Genomic DNA, 15068 nt, shown 5'->3' with positions numbered 1-15068 from the left:
CTACAGGAAATCCTTCCATTCCTTCCTCCAGCTGATTCTCAGCAATGAAACATTCCCGAATTACTGATCCTTGTCTCCACACACTTTTATAGAGGATTTAAAAACATCTCTCCACGAATACCCTGAAAGCAGAGCACAGGGCAGGGCACTTACTGGTGGGGTCCCGGGCAAAGGCAGGCTCTGAGGGGTCACTGGGCTGTCCCGTGCCAGCAGCATTGACAGCTGCCACGCGGAACTCATACTGCACACCCTTCTTGAGGCTGGTCACCTTCAGTTTCTTGTCTGAGGAGAGAGGAGAGAGAAGGGAGGAGAGGAAAGGAAAGGAAAGGAGATGTGTTGCCTCAGGGGAGCTGTTTCCCTTGAGGAAAGGTGACACAACAAAGCTGTGCCTTACTTCACGCAGAATTATGGACTGAAAAACTCTCAGGAGCCATAGAAGCTGTCATTGATTACCCTGCCATTCCTTAGCCAAGTGCATGTGATCTTATGGGATGTGTTCATTGTATTCCTTTCAAAATCAAACAGCCCTTGAATCACAGAATCCCAGAATCATTTAGTTGGTAAATGTGGGAATCCAGGGCTTCCCTCTGGCTGCCCTGGCTGCCCTGGGACCCTGGCAGGGGGTCAGGAATCCCCCTGTACAGAGCCCCCAGAGACACTGTCTCTGATCTCTGTCCATGGAAAAGAGTTTTCAACCTTACAGGATGAATTACAAGCTCTGAGTTTGATATAAGTAATAATTAAGTGTGGCACGGGTGCAAAAGTAAAATTTTAGGATTCTAGATGAGGGGTTCAAAGGGGACAAGATGAAGGAAATTGGGTGTGCCTTGTCCTTTTCCTCCTTCTTCATGCCCTCCATGTTTCACTGTAGTGTTGGCATTTTTCTGTTGGTTCAGGCTGGGGACACACTGTCCAACGTAGGTGACAGATATTGGCACGTTATTGTAAATCCAGCACAGGTAGTTTGTGGTATTTAATGTTTGTAACATCCCACTGAGGGCAGAGCCCCACACGCTGCCCTGCAGGACAGAGCTGCGGCAGGGCAGCAGAACATGTTAGAGATAAACAGAATAAACGCCCTTGAAACCAGCACAGACCAATTATGGCTTCTGCTTTGGCAGCGGGGCAGAAAGACAGAGACTTTCTACAATCTTGAAATCATCAATACCCACAGATTCTGACAAGTAAAGACATCCAAAGTCACCCATCACCACCTTGATACTAAAGGTGCAAGATTCTAAGCAGTTCCTAAACCTTTTTGCCTTTTCAAATCCACCAGGCTGTTCCAGGAGACAGAATACCCACCTTTAACAGGCACATTGGTGACTGGCAGCCAGGTCACAGTGCCCTTCTTGCGTTTCTGAACCATGTATCCCATAATTTGGGAAGTGCCAGTTTTACAAGGAGCTTTCCAGGATATGGTGATGGTGTCTCTGCTGGCACTGATGATCTCAGGGGGATCTGGGGCACCAGGGGAAGCTACAAAGAGATGAGGGCTTCATTATTAGCAGGTATGTTTTTACGGCAAGATAAAATGGTGTTGTTTGTAATTTCTTCTTCCAGATTCCCCCAGGTATTCCTATGGATGTTCAGGAAAACTTGGCTGAGACCTGAAGCTGTGGATCCTGTTCCCCACACAAACTGGATCCAGCATGGACTCTGTTCCTGAGGTTGGATTTCACAAAAAACCTGCTGTCATCAGGACTGACAATTCCTCTGCCAGTGGGGTGTGTCATTCCTACATATAAACAATCAGCATCATTCCTGCTTTCAACAACAGGAACTGGTAACAAAATGGATTTTCTTTGCCCTCTGCTAAAGTGTTCAAGATACAGAATCATGGGAATGAAAATTGAAAAATAGGATAATTAGAACTGAACATTGCTCTCTCTAGTACTGTGTTTGTGCTCATGGTAAACCTGTTCTAGTATTTAAACCCCTTGAAGGACAAAACCAATATTCAGTTGTTTGGAGATCAGGGGAATGGAGTGGTCATGCTGAAAAGGGCTGCATATAAGTTCTTTTGCCTGTGGAGTTAAGAAAAGGCCTCACATATTCCCTTTGAAGCCACACTGGAAAATTTTCCTTTGATTTTGATGCATGTTGCATTTCCCCCATGAAATTCCTTTCCAATCCAAAATGGAGCACGACCAAGGAATAATTACATCTCAGCATCAGCAGAGCGTGCAACGAACTGCTGCTCTTGCTGGGCAACTTCCACAGCTTTGTGTGAAGACTGAAGTTGAGATCTGTAGCAACATCCACAATGCAGTGAGTTTCCTCTGATGTCATCTATGATAATGAATTTCCTAATTTGAATTACGGATTATGAGAAGTTCTCCTCACCTTTACCAGCAGCCTTCACTTCCCCTGACTCCAGCGCATCACTCACTCCCTCGGCATTCATGGCTTTCACCCTGAAGTAGTAGCTCATCTCTTCCTCCACTTTGTTCATGGTGAAGCTGGTGCAGCTCCTGGGGGTTTCTCCCAGTATCTCCCAGTCGTTCCTGCCCACCTGCTGCCTCTCCACGAGGTACCTTTGTACTGGTTTGCCCCCATCATCCTTTGGGGGCTTCCACTGGATTGTGATGTTGTTGGCAGAGCTATCAACAATTTTGATGGGTCCTGCTGGAGGCTGTGGCTTGTCTGGAAAGATGAACAGAGACACAACCAGCTCCAGACCCAGACCTGCTCCTGGGTTTGGAGCAGACACTGTCCCTTTCTCACTAGCTGGGAGACTGTTCCTGATGAAATGTAGGCACAGTTGTAGGGTGAGAGCTGGGTGCGTGAATTTCCTCTTCCAAACTTGTACTCTTCTGACTTTTTATGGAGAAGATGGAAAGCCAGGCCCTTGCTCTCCCTGGGTCAATAGTTCTCATAAGAATTGCACCAGTTCAGTTTGCTAATACAGACAAAACTCGATTTCTGGTCTCCCAAAGGAGCCCAGACATTTATGGGAGGGCTGAATTGAACCTTGATATCCTATTTCAGATTTGCATGTTGTGTACAGTCACATCTCCCACAGTGTCTGAACATTCAAAACTCAGCTGCTTAGGCCATGAAAAACCAAACTAGGTTTGTGTTCCCTTGTACTAAAGGGCATGAAGCATGTTCAGCAATCTTTCCTTGTACCCTGATTTCAGGGCAATATCCAGAGTCTTGTTGGTCTCAAAATACCCAGTCACTCCAAATAAGGTTGTCACCAGTGTCAGTGGATTCCCTGGCTAAGCTTTACAGTGAAAGCCACAGTGAATGTTACAGGATCTTACCTATCACCACGAGTTTTAGGTTGATCTCCAGGACACCACTGTCATTCTTGAGCCTGACTTTGTAATCCCCACAGTCCCTCCTGTCGCAGCTGGAGATGGACAGCGTGGTGCAGGTGTCTGTCTTGTCCACACGGATCCTGGTGTCATCCCCCAGCTCCATCCTGTCCTTCATCCACGCCGCCCTGATGGGCCCCCGACCCTCGAATGGGATCCGCAGCTTCACCCCCTCCCCGGCCTTGGCCACTGTGGGGACACTGGTCAAGTTCTTGAGGAGAACTTTGTCCACCTGGGGAGGATCTAAGCAGGTGATACAAGGTCATTAAAAACCACAATTCAAGGAGGATGAAGCTTATCTTGGAGGGAAGGGATCCCCTCATGGTGCTACCAGCAATGCTTAGAAGCCCACAACACTTGTATCTGAACCTTTAGTTGTACTTTGCTACAGGATAATTATCACAAAATTTTGTGGTATCACACTGTCCTTTCACTAGAGAAAATTTCTCCTAGGCAATACACTAAACACAAGAATGAAGAGTCTGCCCTGATAAAGTATTTTGTGCACCTCAAAAATATTTGAGTTGCTGATAGAAGGATCCCTAGTTAAATTTGCAAATGCAAAATAAATGAACCCATACAAAAACCATTTCCCATTTATCTTGTAATTCTTTATAATAAATCTATTTCAATAACCAATAACATGTCTCTGAGTTGGTTTGAAGCCCATCTCATGCCACCTTGGTGGGTTGAGTAGACTCACCTTCAACAAAAATTGAAGCTTCAGTTTTTACATCTCCACCTTCAAACCTGTATTTCCCAGCATGAATATCTTCAGCCTTGTTAATGATCAGTTTGTGGACAAGACCTTTCTTTTCAAACACGACTCCATCCATGCTTGTTAACTACAAAGTAAAGCACAGAGACCTATCCTTTTAAAAAAAAAGGAAAAAATGCAATCCAAACTAAAACTGGACAGACTACAATTTGAAAGGCAGTTGAAAAGACTCACGAATATCATGCATATTTAAGGACAATATTCTGGTATTCTGTTGCCTAGAGAAGCTGTGGCTGCCCCATCCCTGGATGTGTCCAAGGCCAGGTTGGATGAGGCTTGGGTCTACTGGAAGGTATTTCTTTCCAGGGCAGGGGCTGGGACTGGATGATCCGTAAGGTCCCTTCCAACCCAAACCACTCTGGGATTCTGAGAACCCTTCCAGGGCCCCACTCAGACTGCGGGTGACTGTCAGGAGGAAGGACACCTTGACACCACCCTTAGGAAGTAGAGCTAGAGAGCAGAACATTGCTACCCAAAGCAAACAGCAAGCTCAAGAGACCCACCTTTAGGCCATCCTTAAACCAGGTTCCTGTCACGTTGTCCTTGCTGACAGTGCAGGACAGCTCAGCTGGCTCCCCCTTCAGCACCCGCACAGTTGCCAGCTGCTTGTTGAGGTAACAGCGCGGGACTGAACAGGCACAAAGGAAGGGAAAAAGCTAAGTCTGTGTTACAGAGAGACACCTAGAGATGAAAATGCATGTGCATGTGAAGTAAAAAGAGCTTTTAAAAAAAATGTCCTCTGGTCAGGAGAGGCTTTTGTGCCACCTCGCTGTAGGCCAGCTGGGTACACTGAGTGCCTAAGAGCCATCCCAACATCAACTATATCCCAACATCCACCTCATGGACAATGGATTCACCACAAATCACATTATCCAGCTGTAGATTTGCTAGTTTATGTCTTTGCTAATTGTCTTGGCCTCATCTACAGCCAGTGGAAAAAACCAGTCTGCTCCAGGCTGTGGATATACTGCTTCATCCTCCTCTTCCTCTGCACTGGGGCTTGCCAACACATCCCCTAAAGAGCCCCAGGCACACTGTTCTCCACCCTTGTATTCTTCTTTCTCTTCCCAAGGTCTTCTCCATTACCATCATCATTTCCTCTCTAATATAAACCCCACTCCTTCCCCCTGAACCCCAATTTTGATGATTTTACTTCCTTGTTTATATTTATGGTTCAGCAATGATAATTCCTAACTTGTGAACCATCCCATTAGGTCAATATTCTACTCTGATTATACACCTGAAACTTCCATTCCTACAATTTTCACGTCATCATCTTGCTGTTGGAGCCACAGGTCTTACTCAAATGGCTGCAAACACATTACTACCCTCTTACTCTATGCAACACCTTATTATTCCTGATGTTACAAGAGAAAAGAGCTCTTGACATTATATAATCCCAAATAAGCAGGCACAGAATTGTTCCCAGAACTTGGAAAACACAGTTCTTTACAGTAGGTGTTTGAAAAACAAAGTGAAACCTTCAGTTTTTAATTGGAAGAGTATGAAAGAAACATGATATTCCTTGAAACCTTATGGGAACTGGTATGTTTGTGAACTGGTCTGTTCCATGATATGGGAAACACAAATGAAGAGATGAGACCTGGTTTAGATCATTTAGACAAAGAAAATAATTTAGACCTTTAAGACAGTTTGATCAGAGCACACTGTGTAAGATCAAACAGCCAATCAGTGGGAGAATTAGGAACAGATTATGGAACAACCAAATTTCTATAGAGTTGTGTTTATCTAAACTGTAACATCCAATTTCTTTGCAGGATTAAGAATGTGAGTATCAAAATGCAAAGACCAAGAGTCTCCAGTTAACCACGTACCTTTGAGATCATCCAGGACACTCCGTCTCTTTTGTGCTGTGCTTTCCGTCTTGTTCAGGGAATCATTTGCTTTAAGATCCACATCGGGTTCCTGGTTTCTCTGGTTTGCTGAAGGAGGTCCACCAAAAGGACCTGACACCTGGCCATAACTCAGTGGACCTTGACCAAACCCATCTGAACTACTCCCATCAACAGATCTGTCATGGGATTTACTCCCTGCCTCTCCAAAGGCAGAATTTGTGCCATAAAAGGAGCCCAACTGTCTGAAATCTCTGCCCTCTCCCCAGGCTCCTCCTGGACCAGACAGGGACCCTCTGTCACCAGCTGAACCTTTGTTCCCTAGCCCTCTGACATCACTGGCAGTGCCCTTTCCAGTCTCACCTCTCGAAGATCTGCCAAGATGTGCATCCAGCCCATATTCACCACCTGGTCCACCAGCAGGTCCCACACCTCCTTTACCATGGACTGAATCCCATTCATCCCCTCCCAACCTCCCAACTCCACCTGCACCAGCTGTGGCTACAGCTGACCCTCTGTCCTCACCATAGGGAGACCCTGCACCCCACATTGCAGAGCCTTCCCTGGAAAAGCCCTCTCCTCCTGCTCCACCTGCATATCCCGGAGCCCTGCTCAGTGCGGCATCCATGCCACGGCCAGATCCCATCGCTTCCTCACCTCCAGGAGAAAAATGAGCAGCTCCTGCCACTGCCCCAGGTAGGAGACCATCCTTTCCATAGGGACCCCCAACTCCCCCTGCACCACCACCAGTCCCAATTGGCAGACCATCCTTTCCATAAAGAGCTCCAGCTTCCCCTTCATCACCAGTCCCACCAACACCTGCTCCAACTGGGACACCATCCTTTCCATAAGGACCTCCAACTCCCTCTGCATCACTAACACCAGCACCTGCTCCAACTGGGAGACCATCCTTTCCATAGGGAGCTCCAACACCCCCTGCACCACCAACACCACCAGCACCTGCTCCAGCTGGGAGACCATCCTTTCCATAGGGAGCTCCAACTCCCCTGGCACTCACAGAACCAGCACCACCAACACCTGCTCCAAGTGGCTGACCATCTGGACCATACAAAGTCTCTCCAGGTTCTCCTGCACCAGCTCCACCAGCTCCAGATGGAAGACCATCCTTCCCATAGGGAGACCCAAATGCCCCTGCACCAGTGCCACCAACACATGCTTCAACTGGGAGACCATCCATTCTGTAGGGAAGCCCAACTGCCCCTGCACCACTAATACCAGCACCTGCTCCAGCTGGGAGACCATTCTTCCCATAGGGAGCTCCAGGTATCCCTGCACCAACACCACCAACACCAGCTCCAACTGGGACACCATCCTTTCCATAGGGACCTCCAACTCCCTCTGCACCACCACCAGTCCCAATTGGCAGGCCATCCTTTCCATAAAGAGCTCCAACTCTCCCTTCACCACCAGTCCCATCAACACCTGCTCCAACTGGGACACCATCCTTTCCATAGGGAGCTCCAACACCCCCTGCACCACCAACACCACCAGCACCTGCTCCAACTGGGACACCATCCTTTCCATAGGGAGCTCCAGCTCCCCTGGCACTCACAGAACCAGCACCATCAACACCTCCTCCAAGTGGCTGACCATCTGGACCATACAAAGTCTCTTCAGGTTTTCCTGCACCAGCTCCACCAGCTCCAGATGGAAGACCATCCTTCCCATAGGGAGCTCCAGGTCCCCCTGCACCAACACCACCAAAACCAGCCCCAGCTGGGTGGCCATCTTTTCCATACAAAGATCCAAGTCCCCCTGTACTACCAGACCCACCAACACCTGCTCCAAGTGGCTGACCATCTGGACCATACAAAGCCTCTCCAAGTCCTAGACCAGCTCCACCAGCTCCAGCTGGGAGACCACCCTTCCCATAGGGAGATCCAAATCCCCCTGCAGCAGCACCACTACCACCAGCATCAACAGCAGCTCCAAGTGGCCGACCATCATACAAAGCCTCCCCAAATCCTCCTGCACCACCAGCACCTGCTCCAGCTGGAAGACCATCCTTCCCATAGGGAGCTCCAAATCCCCCTATACCAGCTACACCAACTCCACCAACACCAGCTCCAAGCGGGAGACCATCCTTTCCACAGGGAACTCCAAATCCCCCTGCACCAGCACCACCACCAACAGCTGCTCCAAGTGGTCGACCATCTGGACCATACAAAGCCTCTCCAAATCCTCCTGCACCAGCTCCACCAGCCCCAGCTGGGAGACCATCCTTTCCATAGAGAGATCCATGTCCCCCTGCACCACCAGCACCTGCTCCAATTGGAAGACCATCTTTCCCATAGGGAGCTCCAAGTCCCCCTGGACCACCAGCCCCACCAAAACCAGCCCCAGCTGGGAGACCATCCTTTCCATAGAGAGACCCAAACCCCCCTGCACCAGCTCCACCCGCAACACCGGCACCTCTTCTCAGTGCCTGACCATCTGGACCATACAAAGCCTCAATTTCTCCTGTGGAGTTGCCACCTGTACCAGGTGTAGCCTCATCTCCACCTGGAAGGCCTCCTGGCCCATACAATGAGCCAGATCTTCCTGTCTGTCCTAACTGACCACTGACATGAGGTGTCAGGCCATCCTTGCCATAAGGAGTCTCTGTTTGTCCCTCTCTGTTTATACCTGCTCCGATCATATCACCCACGGTGGCATGCCCATCCTGGCCATGCTGGGACCTCATTCCTCCTGCCATTCCAGCAACTGCAGCATTCCCCCCAGCTCCAGTTCTTGGATCAGTCCTGCTGAACAGAACACCCACACTGGCTCCCACTCCAGTTGAATCAGGATCAAGCCCATCTGGCCCAGAACTTCCACCACCCAACCTCCCCGCACCCCCAAAACCAGCTCTGTAACTGGCATCATCTAAATTCCCATCCTTGTCATGCTGAGAGTCCAAACCTTCTCCATCATCCATGTCAATGTTAACAGTACCCAGCAAACCTTCACCTCTGCCATCCACAGAATTCCATTCACCTGCCCCTCCTACAACACCACCAGGACCTGCTTTGCCTGACACAGAGTCCCTGCCATGGACAGCCCTTAACCCACTTCTGCCCCCTAAGCCTTTTAGTCCAAAGATGCTGCCGTCATTGGCTGCCGAGTCTCCATCTAGACCTGCTCCAGAAAACTGCCCAGACCCCATCTCTCCATTCATGTGGGTTTTGCGTAGCCCTTCTTTTCCCAAAAATATTTGGCTTCCATCATCAGAATCAACAGAGTGTACTTGGCCCCTGCCTTGACCGCTGCCTTGACCTGTTCTGTTCCAGCCACTTTTCTCCACACCAGAGGATGTGGAAAAGGAAGAACGACTTTCAGCAGCAGCTTGTTCTTGGCGACGAAGCTTCCTCGCCCTTTCATTGTCTGCCATTGCTTCTTTCAGCCACTCAGATGTCTCCCTTACAGCCTTTTCTCCTTCATCATGTCTCCTCTTTCCTTTGTCATCTGAAGTTGCATTGTTTCATGGCAGCAGATTTACAATTTACAGAAAAAGAAGGGAACAAAATAACAGAAAATCAATCGGACATGCACTGCATCAACAACCAAAGAAAATGTATTAGCACTTTTTGAATTTCATTTTAGGACACACACACACACACAATACATTTAAATACATTTAAAATAATTTCAAATCCTAATTTTTCAATGCCACATTCAGACAAAGAAATGTTAGTCAAAGACAATTATTTTTAGTTAAAAGACATTGTTTTTTAATGGAAACATGCTCATTATAACAAACAAACAAACCAACCAAAAATAACAGGAAAAGAAACTTCCAGCATGGCAGGTCTGATTTAGCGGGGCTGAAATTGTATGTGGGATTCATTAATTCCGTCTGCCTTCACCCTCCAGCTATGGAGGAGTTGCAGAATATTCCATGCACAGAGGAGCCATCAGTTCCCACCCTGGAATTGGGATTCCACTGCTCTGAAGGTAGCTTGCACATCTGGATAATGGCTGGTTTAGGGATGCCCAGCCTGAGGAGTAAAGCTTTCAGATCTGTGAATATCTTAGGATTAACCTGAAATTCAGGCTGTTCTGAGAGCAGGTCACTCATTGCTTTGGTTTCCAGGTCAGATAAAATTTATCACAGCTCACAGCTCACTGAAATCCATGGGAAGTTTCTTTGTTTCAGAAACCTACATTGCTTTGGAGAGGCCTTTGTAAGAGAGACCCCTCCTGCTGCTGCAGGAGGATCCCAAAGGAAACCAGAGTCAAAGGGAACCAAAGGAACCACCTTTCATAAGCAAACAAATATAAGCCAGGTGACTATCAATGTGCCTTCACTGTATTCCCACCTTCCCAGCTTCCTCTGAGCTCCTTCCAGCATGTTTAACTCTAATTGGGAATGAAAAATATTATCTAGCAAGAAGAATGGCATTGATAGTGTAGAACTGAGAGTATCAAAAGCTCCCTGAGCCCCTGTCTGCTGCACTGTGATCACTGGGACAGCTTCCTCAAAAACATGTGGGTAGATAGGGAGCATTTTTCCAATAACTGATGGAGAATGTGCTACTTCATCATATCTGTAGAGCAAACAAGCCAGTAGGATTTGTTAGGACTAATTAAAAGGGGGAAAGTTGGTCTAATTTGAAGAAGAAAGAGGGTCTAACCAGACCTTCATTTTTCCAATCAGGATTTAGAATCATGGAATCACAAAATGGTTTGGATGGGAAGGGACCTTAAGACTCATCTCATTCTACCCCCTGCCATGTGCAGGGACACCTTCCACTATCCCAGGTTGTTCCAAGCCCTGTCTAGCTTGGCCTCAGACACTTCCAGGGATGGAGCAGCCACAGCTTCTCTGGGCAACATAGGCCAGGGCCTCCCCATCCTCACAGCCAAGAATTCCTTCCCAATATCCCATCTAACCCTGCCCTCTGGCACTGGGAAGCCATTCCCCCTAGTCTGTCCCTCCATCCCTTTCCCAAAGTCCCTCTGCAGTTCTCCTGGAGCCCTTTAGGCACTGGAAAGGGCTCTAAGCTCTCCCTGGACTCTTGTCTTCTCCACACTCAACACCCCCAGTTTTCTCAGCCATAATTAGAGGCTCAGCAATTCATTTCCCAGCAGAGCAACATCTCCCTGACCCATCAGGCAGTGAGAAGAATGTTTTGTGCCAACACACCATGGGAACAACCCACTGCCAACCACTCACACTCCACGAGGAGCCAGGCACTGGAGGAGCCCTGTCCCGCGTCGAGCGTGTACAGGCCACTGTCCGAGGGCCCCACGTTCCTGACAGTCAGCTTGTGGGTCAGGCCATCAGGTGTCACAGAGATCTGGTGCTTGTCACTGGCCTGGAGGGGGTGGCTTTTGTGCAGCCACAGGGGCTGGTGGCAGGGCGTGCACAGCACACACTGGAACTCGGCGTCCCCGGCCTCGGCACAGCGCACGTCGGAGAGCGGCTGCCGGAACCGCGCCGGGATGGCTGCAGGGAAACGAGAGCTATGGCAAGGAAACAACTGGTTCTGTGCTCCAAGTAAAATTGCTACAGCTGAAGGAGGAAAGAACAGGAAGTTGTAGTGCATCTGAGCATTGGGTTACTAAGAAAAAGGAAAAACTCAGATGTGCTTCTGTGCCAAATTCTGCAGAAAAGCAGAAAAGTAGCCTTCTCTCTTTATTATCTTCTGAGACATTTGTACCTCACAGCACTGATGTGTAGCCAGTCTGTAGTAATTTATATGTTCCTGCAGTACAATACTTGGATTGAGTTTGTTGTCATTATTCTGAGGTCACAGAAGCAAACTGTAATATGGGGTAGGTTAAGGAGTGTGCTCACTGTCACCCACAGCCAGACTGGAACTCGAGATTAGGCCTGCTCCCTTGGACTGCAAATGCACCTAAAGCACTTAATCTCCTTCCTGCACCTTTTCCTGTACCAGACAAGGAGCCCTTACTGGGCAGCACAAAACCAATCCTTTGTGGTGGTCAGGAGGTACTGAGCTTTGCATTTGCTCCTAGACACACTTTTCCAAAAAAAAAAAAAAACCAAAAAAAAAACCAAAAAAAACCCAAAAAAAAAAACAAAACAGAAAAAACCAACAAACTTTTGTCACAGTTGCACACCACATCCAGCAAACTGAATTCCTTACCTTGAGCATCCAGTTCAGTTGAGAAGACAGGGACGTCCTCCACCCTGACCTGGTACACCCCTGCGTCCTCTGGCTGCACATCATTGACAGTGAAGTAGTACCTCCTCCCAACTCTCCGCAGGCAGTGCTTCCTGTACTCATCCCCGGTCCCGTAGCGGAGCCGCTCGCCGTCCTGGGCAGGGGAGGAGTGTCCTCACAAAGGCTCAACCAGTGCCAGGCATTTCAAACACATCAGGACAGGTTGCTGCTACAATCCCCTTGTTGATATGAATAAGTAACCTCACAGTGCCCAGGGCTCTTTGCAGTACACAGGCACTGTCTGGGCAGTGAATCCTGCACAGAGCAGGGTGTCAGGCTCTGAAACTCAGCAAAACAGCAGGTCTTGGCTACCCACATAAGGTTCTGAAACTTAATTAATACACAGTTCTTGCAGCTACAAAGACAAGGGTCTTTCTTTTCTAGATTTCAGCATCCTCATAGCTGGATGAGCACGAGAGTTCACCACTTTATGTAGCACACTTGGCTTACATTGTCCAAATTGTGGGTCATCAACTTCATGTCATATATTTGATCCAGAAGATTCATAGTTACTCTGTCTTCCCCTTCAGGGCATTCTGATTTCCCCTGGATTAAAGCCTCTAACCACAATTTGACTAAAGAGTATCTTTCAGAAAAACACACCCAGCACTGAGCACCTGCAGATTCCATCCATGGGACTATGGATCTAGAGGAAATGTTTTACATCTCTGAGATCTTCTTTCACAGAGGGAGTTATAGTGCAATAACACACTTGAGAAAGTGAATGAAATTTTTATGGAACTGCAGAATTTCTGCAGCCTGAAAGACACTGTTGGGGTGATGGTCTTAAACTGAAGGAGGGTCAGGTTATATATAGGATATAAGAAAGTAGCTTTTCCCATGAGGATGGGAAAGCCTTGGCACAGGGTGCCCAGAGAAGCTGTGGCTGCCCCATCCCTGGAAGTGTCCAAGGTCAGGCTGGACAGGGCATGGAACAACCTGGGATAGTGGAAGGTGTCTCTGCCCATGGCAGGGGTGAAATGTTTTAAGATCCCTTGACCTTTAAAAGGTCCCTTCCAACTCAACTGTTCTATGAATTTCCTGAAGAGACAAGGATGTCAGTAACTGACTGCATGCTCTGTACTTGGATCTGCAAATCCACAGGGATATTCACTACCAAAGATCACTCCACACCCACACTGCTCCCTAACCAAGCAGGGATCTGCAAAAGACTGACAACTTTAAGGCATTTATTTGCTCTCAGCCACTGCCTAGCAGACAAAGCCTTTTCTGTAGAGCACTTGAGGGGCTGCTCTGAACTGCTGCTGCCCAACTCATCCCCCTCACCTTGAGCAGGTAAACGTTGCTGTTGCTGTTTTTCAGCTCCATCTCCAGGCTGAAAGTAGCATTTCCCTCCTTGTCGACTCTGATGTGTTCAAAGTTTTTGAGACTGTGAATTAACTGCAAAGAAATATTGAAGAACCTAGTAAATGATAAAGCTGCCATGACAAAAGTTCTTAAGCTACTGAATTAATGTGAAATCTACTTTAAAGAGATACCTCTAACATTATGTAGTAGAAGTATCTGTAAGTCACAGTTCTGGTACAGTGAGCTGCAGTGTCTGTAAATTGCCAGTTTTCTCCTGTATCTAAATTATTTTTTATGTGTTGCCTCCTGGTCACTCCCTCACTGCCCATCCCAGGCCTCTACGTGCCCCTGTATGTGAAGGCCAATTATTACTCTTAGACAAATAATTTTTAATTTGGGATCCAAATTCTTATCAGAGACAACTGAATACTCCTATGGTCAGTATCTCCTAAAATCTGTGAACTGAGCTTCAAAAAATTCATTGGCATTTTCACCTGCATGAGTAAAGAAGTGGAACTTCTTTAAAATATTGTCATAAATCACTGTCATACAACAAAATGTTCATCTCCAAAGCAATTTAGGAAGATATAGCCTGTTTTCAGAAGCTACAATTTGTTAAAAATGAGTGGTTTCATTTTATTTACCTTGTCTTGTTCACTCTCTGTGTCCTTCCTCATCTCCTGCAGCTTCCTCAGCATCCCACGGAAGTCAGCAATTCCATATTTCATACAGATTTTCTCATAATCTCTCCTATCTGCATGCAGCAACAGCTGCCACACAGCTTCTTTGTCCAGAGGCTTCGGTTTTGGTGCTACAACCCTGAGAACCAGGGGGGGAACCATTCAGACATTTGCACAGACAGTAAGATATCCTGATTTTTTATGCCTAATTCTCTTTCATCTCTCTCCATCATTCCTGTAATTCACTTGGCCCTCTAGGTGCAGGCAGGAAAGACTGGGACCCTCCCAGAGCAGGTTTCCTGCATCTGTACTACAAATTCAATAGTGCCAGGGAACAGCTTCCACACTGCTGAATTATCACCAGAGGGTCTGGCACAGTCTGGCCCAGGCCAGGTAACTGCCTAGCACAGTTCAGGATTCTGCATAAAGATCATTATCAGCAGGCAGTCCCTAGAGCTTCCCACCTGGGAAAGGAAGGATTCTGCCCTGTGCAGCTGGGCTGGGAGCTAGAGCTCAGTCCCTGGGCAGCCAGAGCCATCAGTGCATGAAGAGTTGTCCTTTGCACAGGAAGCTACTCCTGAGCTAAACACAGAGAAGCACAGCCTCCCTGTCAGAACCTCATGGTGCAGAGGAAATACCCCTCAAAATGAGGCTGGAACCTTGTGTTTATCTCAGTCCAGCTGGGAGTGCCAAGCTGTTCTGGCCTGTCTCTCCACGGGGAGTCTCACCACAAGAAGTGTTGCCCTGAAGGTCTCTGGAGCTGTCCCCTACCACCAAGAAACATCTAGAAATGGGAGCATGGCCCTTACTCCAGAGCCTTACCTCTTCCTCAGCATCTTCTTGGAGTTCTGGAGTGTCTTCTTGAGCTCTGTTACAAAAGTGGGGGAAACAACTAACAGTCACATACCCAGCACTGTGAAATACATCTCCCCAGT

General features: G+C 47.8%; 1 protein-coding gene across 1 annotated transcript in view; it reads right to left on the bottom strand.

Annotated features, from left to right (window-relative positions):
• Window positions 1–15068, bottom strand: part of IGFN1 (immunoglobulin like and fibronectin type III domain containing 1) — a 39480-nt gene that overhangs the window by 8285 nt on the left and 16127 nt on the right. The window contains exons 8-19 of the mRNA XM_072918874.1: window positions 14956–15001; window positions 14098–14272; window positions 13433–13546; window positions 12068–12239; window positions 11131–11403; window positions 5937–9419; window positions 4605–4729; window positions 4027–4168; window positions 3270–3566; window positions 2347–2646; window positions 1306–1479; window positions 154–282 (exon numbers count right to left, since the gene is read on the bottom strand). Of these exons, the coding sequence (XP_072774975.1) occupies window positions 154–282; window positions 1306–1479; window positions 2347–2646; window positions 3270–3566; window positions 4027–4168; window positions 4605–4729; window positions 5937–9419; window positions 11131–11403; window positions 12068–12239; window positions 13433–13546; window positions 14098–14272; window positions 14956–15001 (5430 nt within the window). The remainder of the gene's footprint in view (window positions 1–153; window positions 283–1305; window positions 1480–2346; window positions 2647–3269; window positions 3567–4026; window positions 4169–4604; window positions 4730–5936; window positions 9420–11130; window positions 11404–12067; window positions 12240–13432; window positions 13547–14097; window positions 14273–14955; window positions 15002–15068) is intronic.

The sequence above is a fragment of the Taeniopygia guttata genome, chromosome 26 (assembly GCF_048771995.1).
Source record: "Taeniopygia guttata chromosome 26, bTaeGut7.mat, whole genome shotgun sequence".
Lineage (NCBI taxonomy): Eukaryota > Metazoa > Chordata > Aves > Passeriformes > Estrildidae > Taeniopygia > Taeniopygia guttata.
This window is presented reverse-complemented; position numbering and strand designations above follow the sequence as displayed.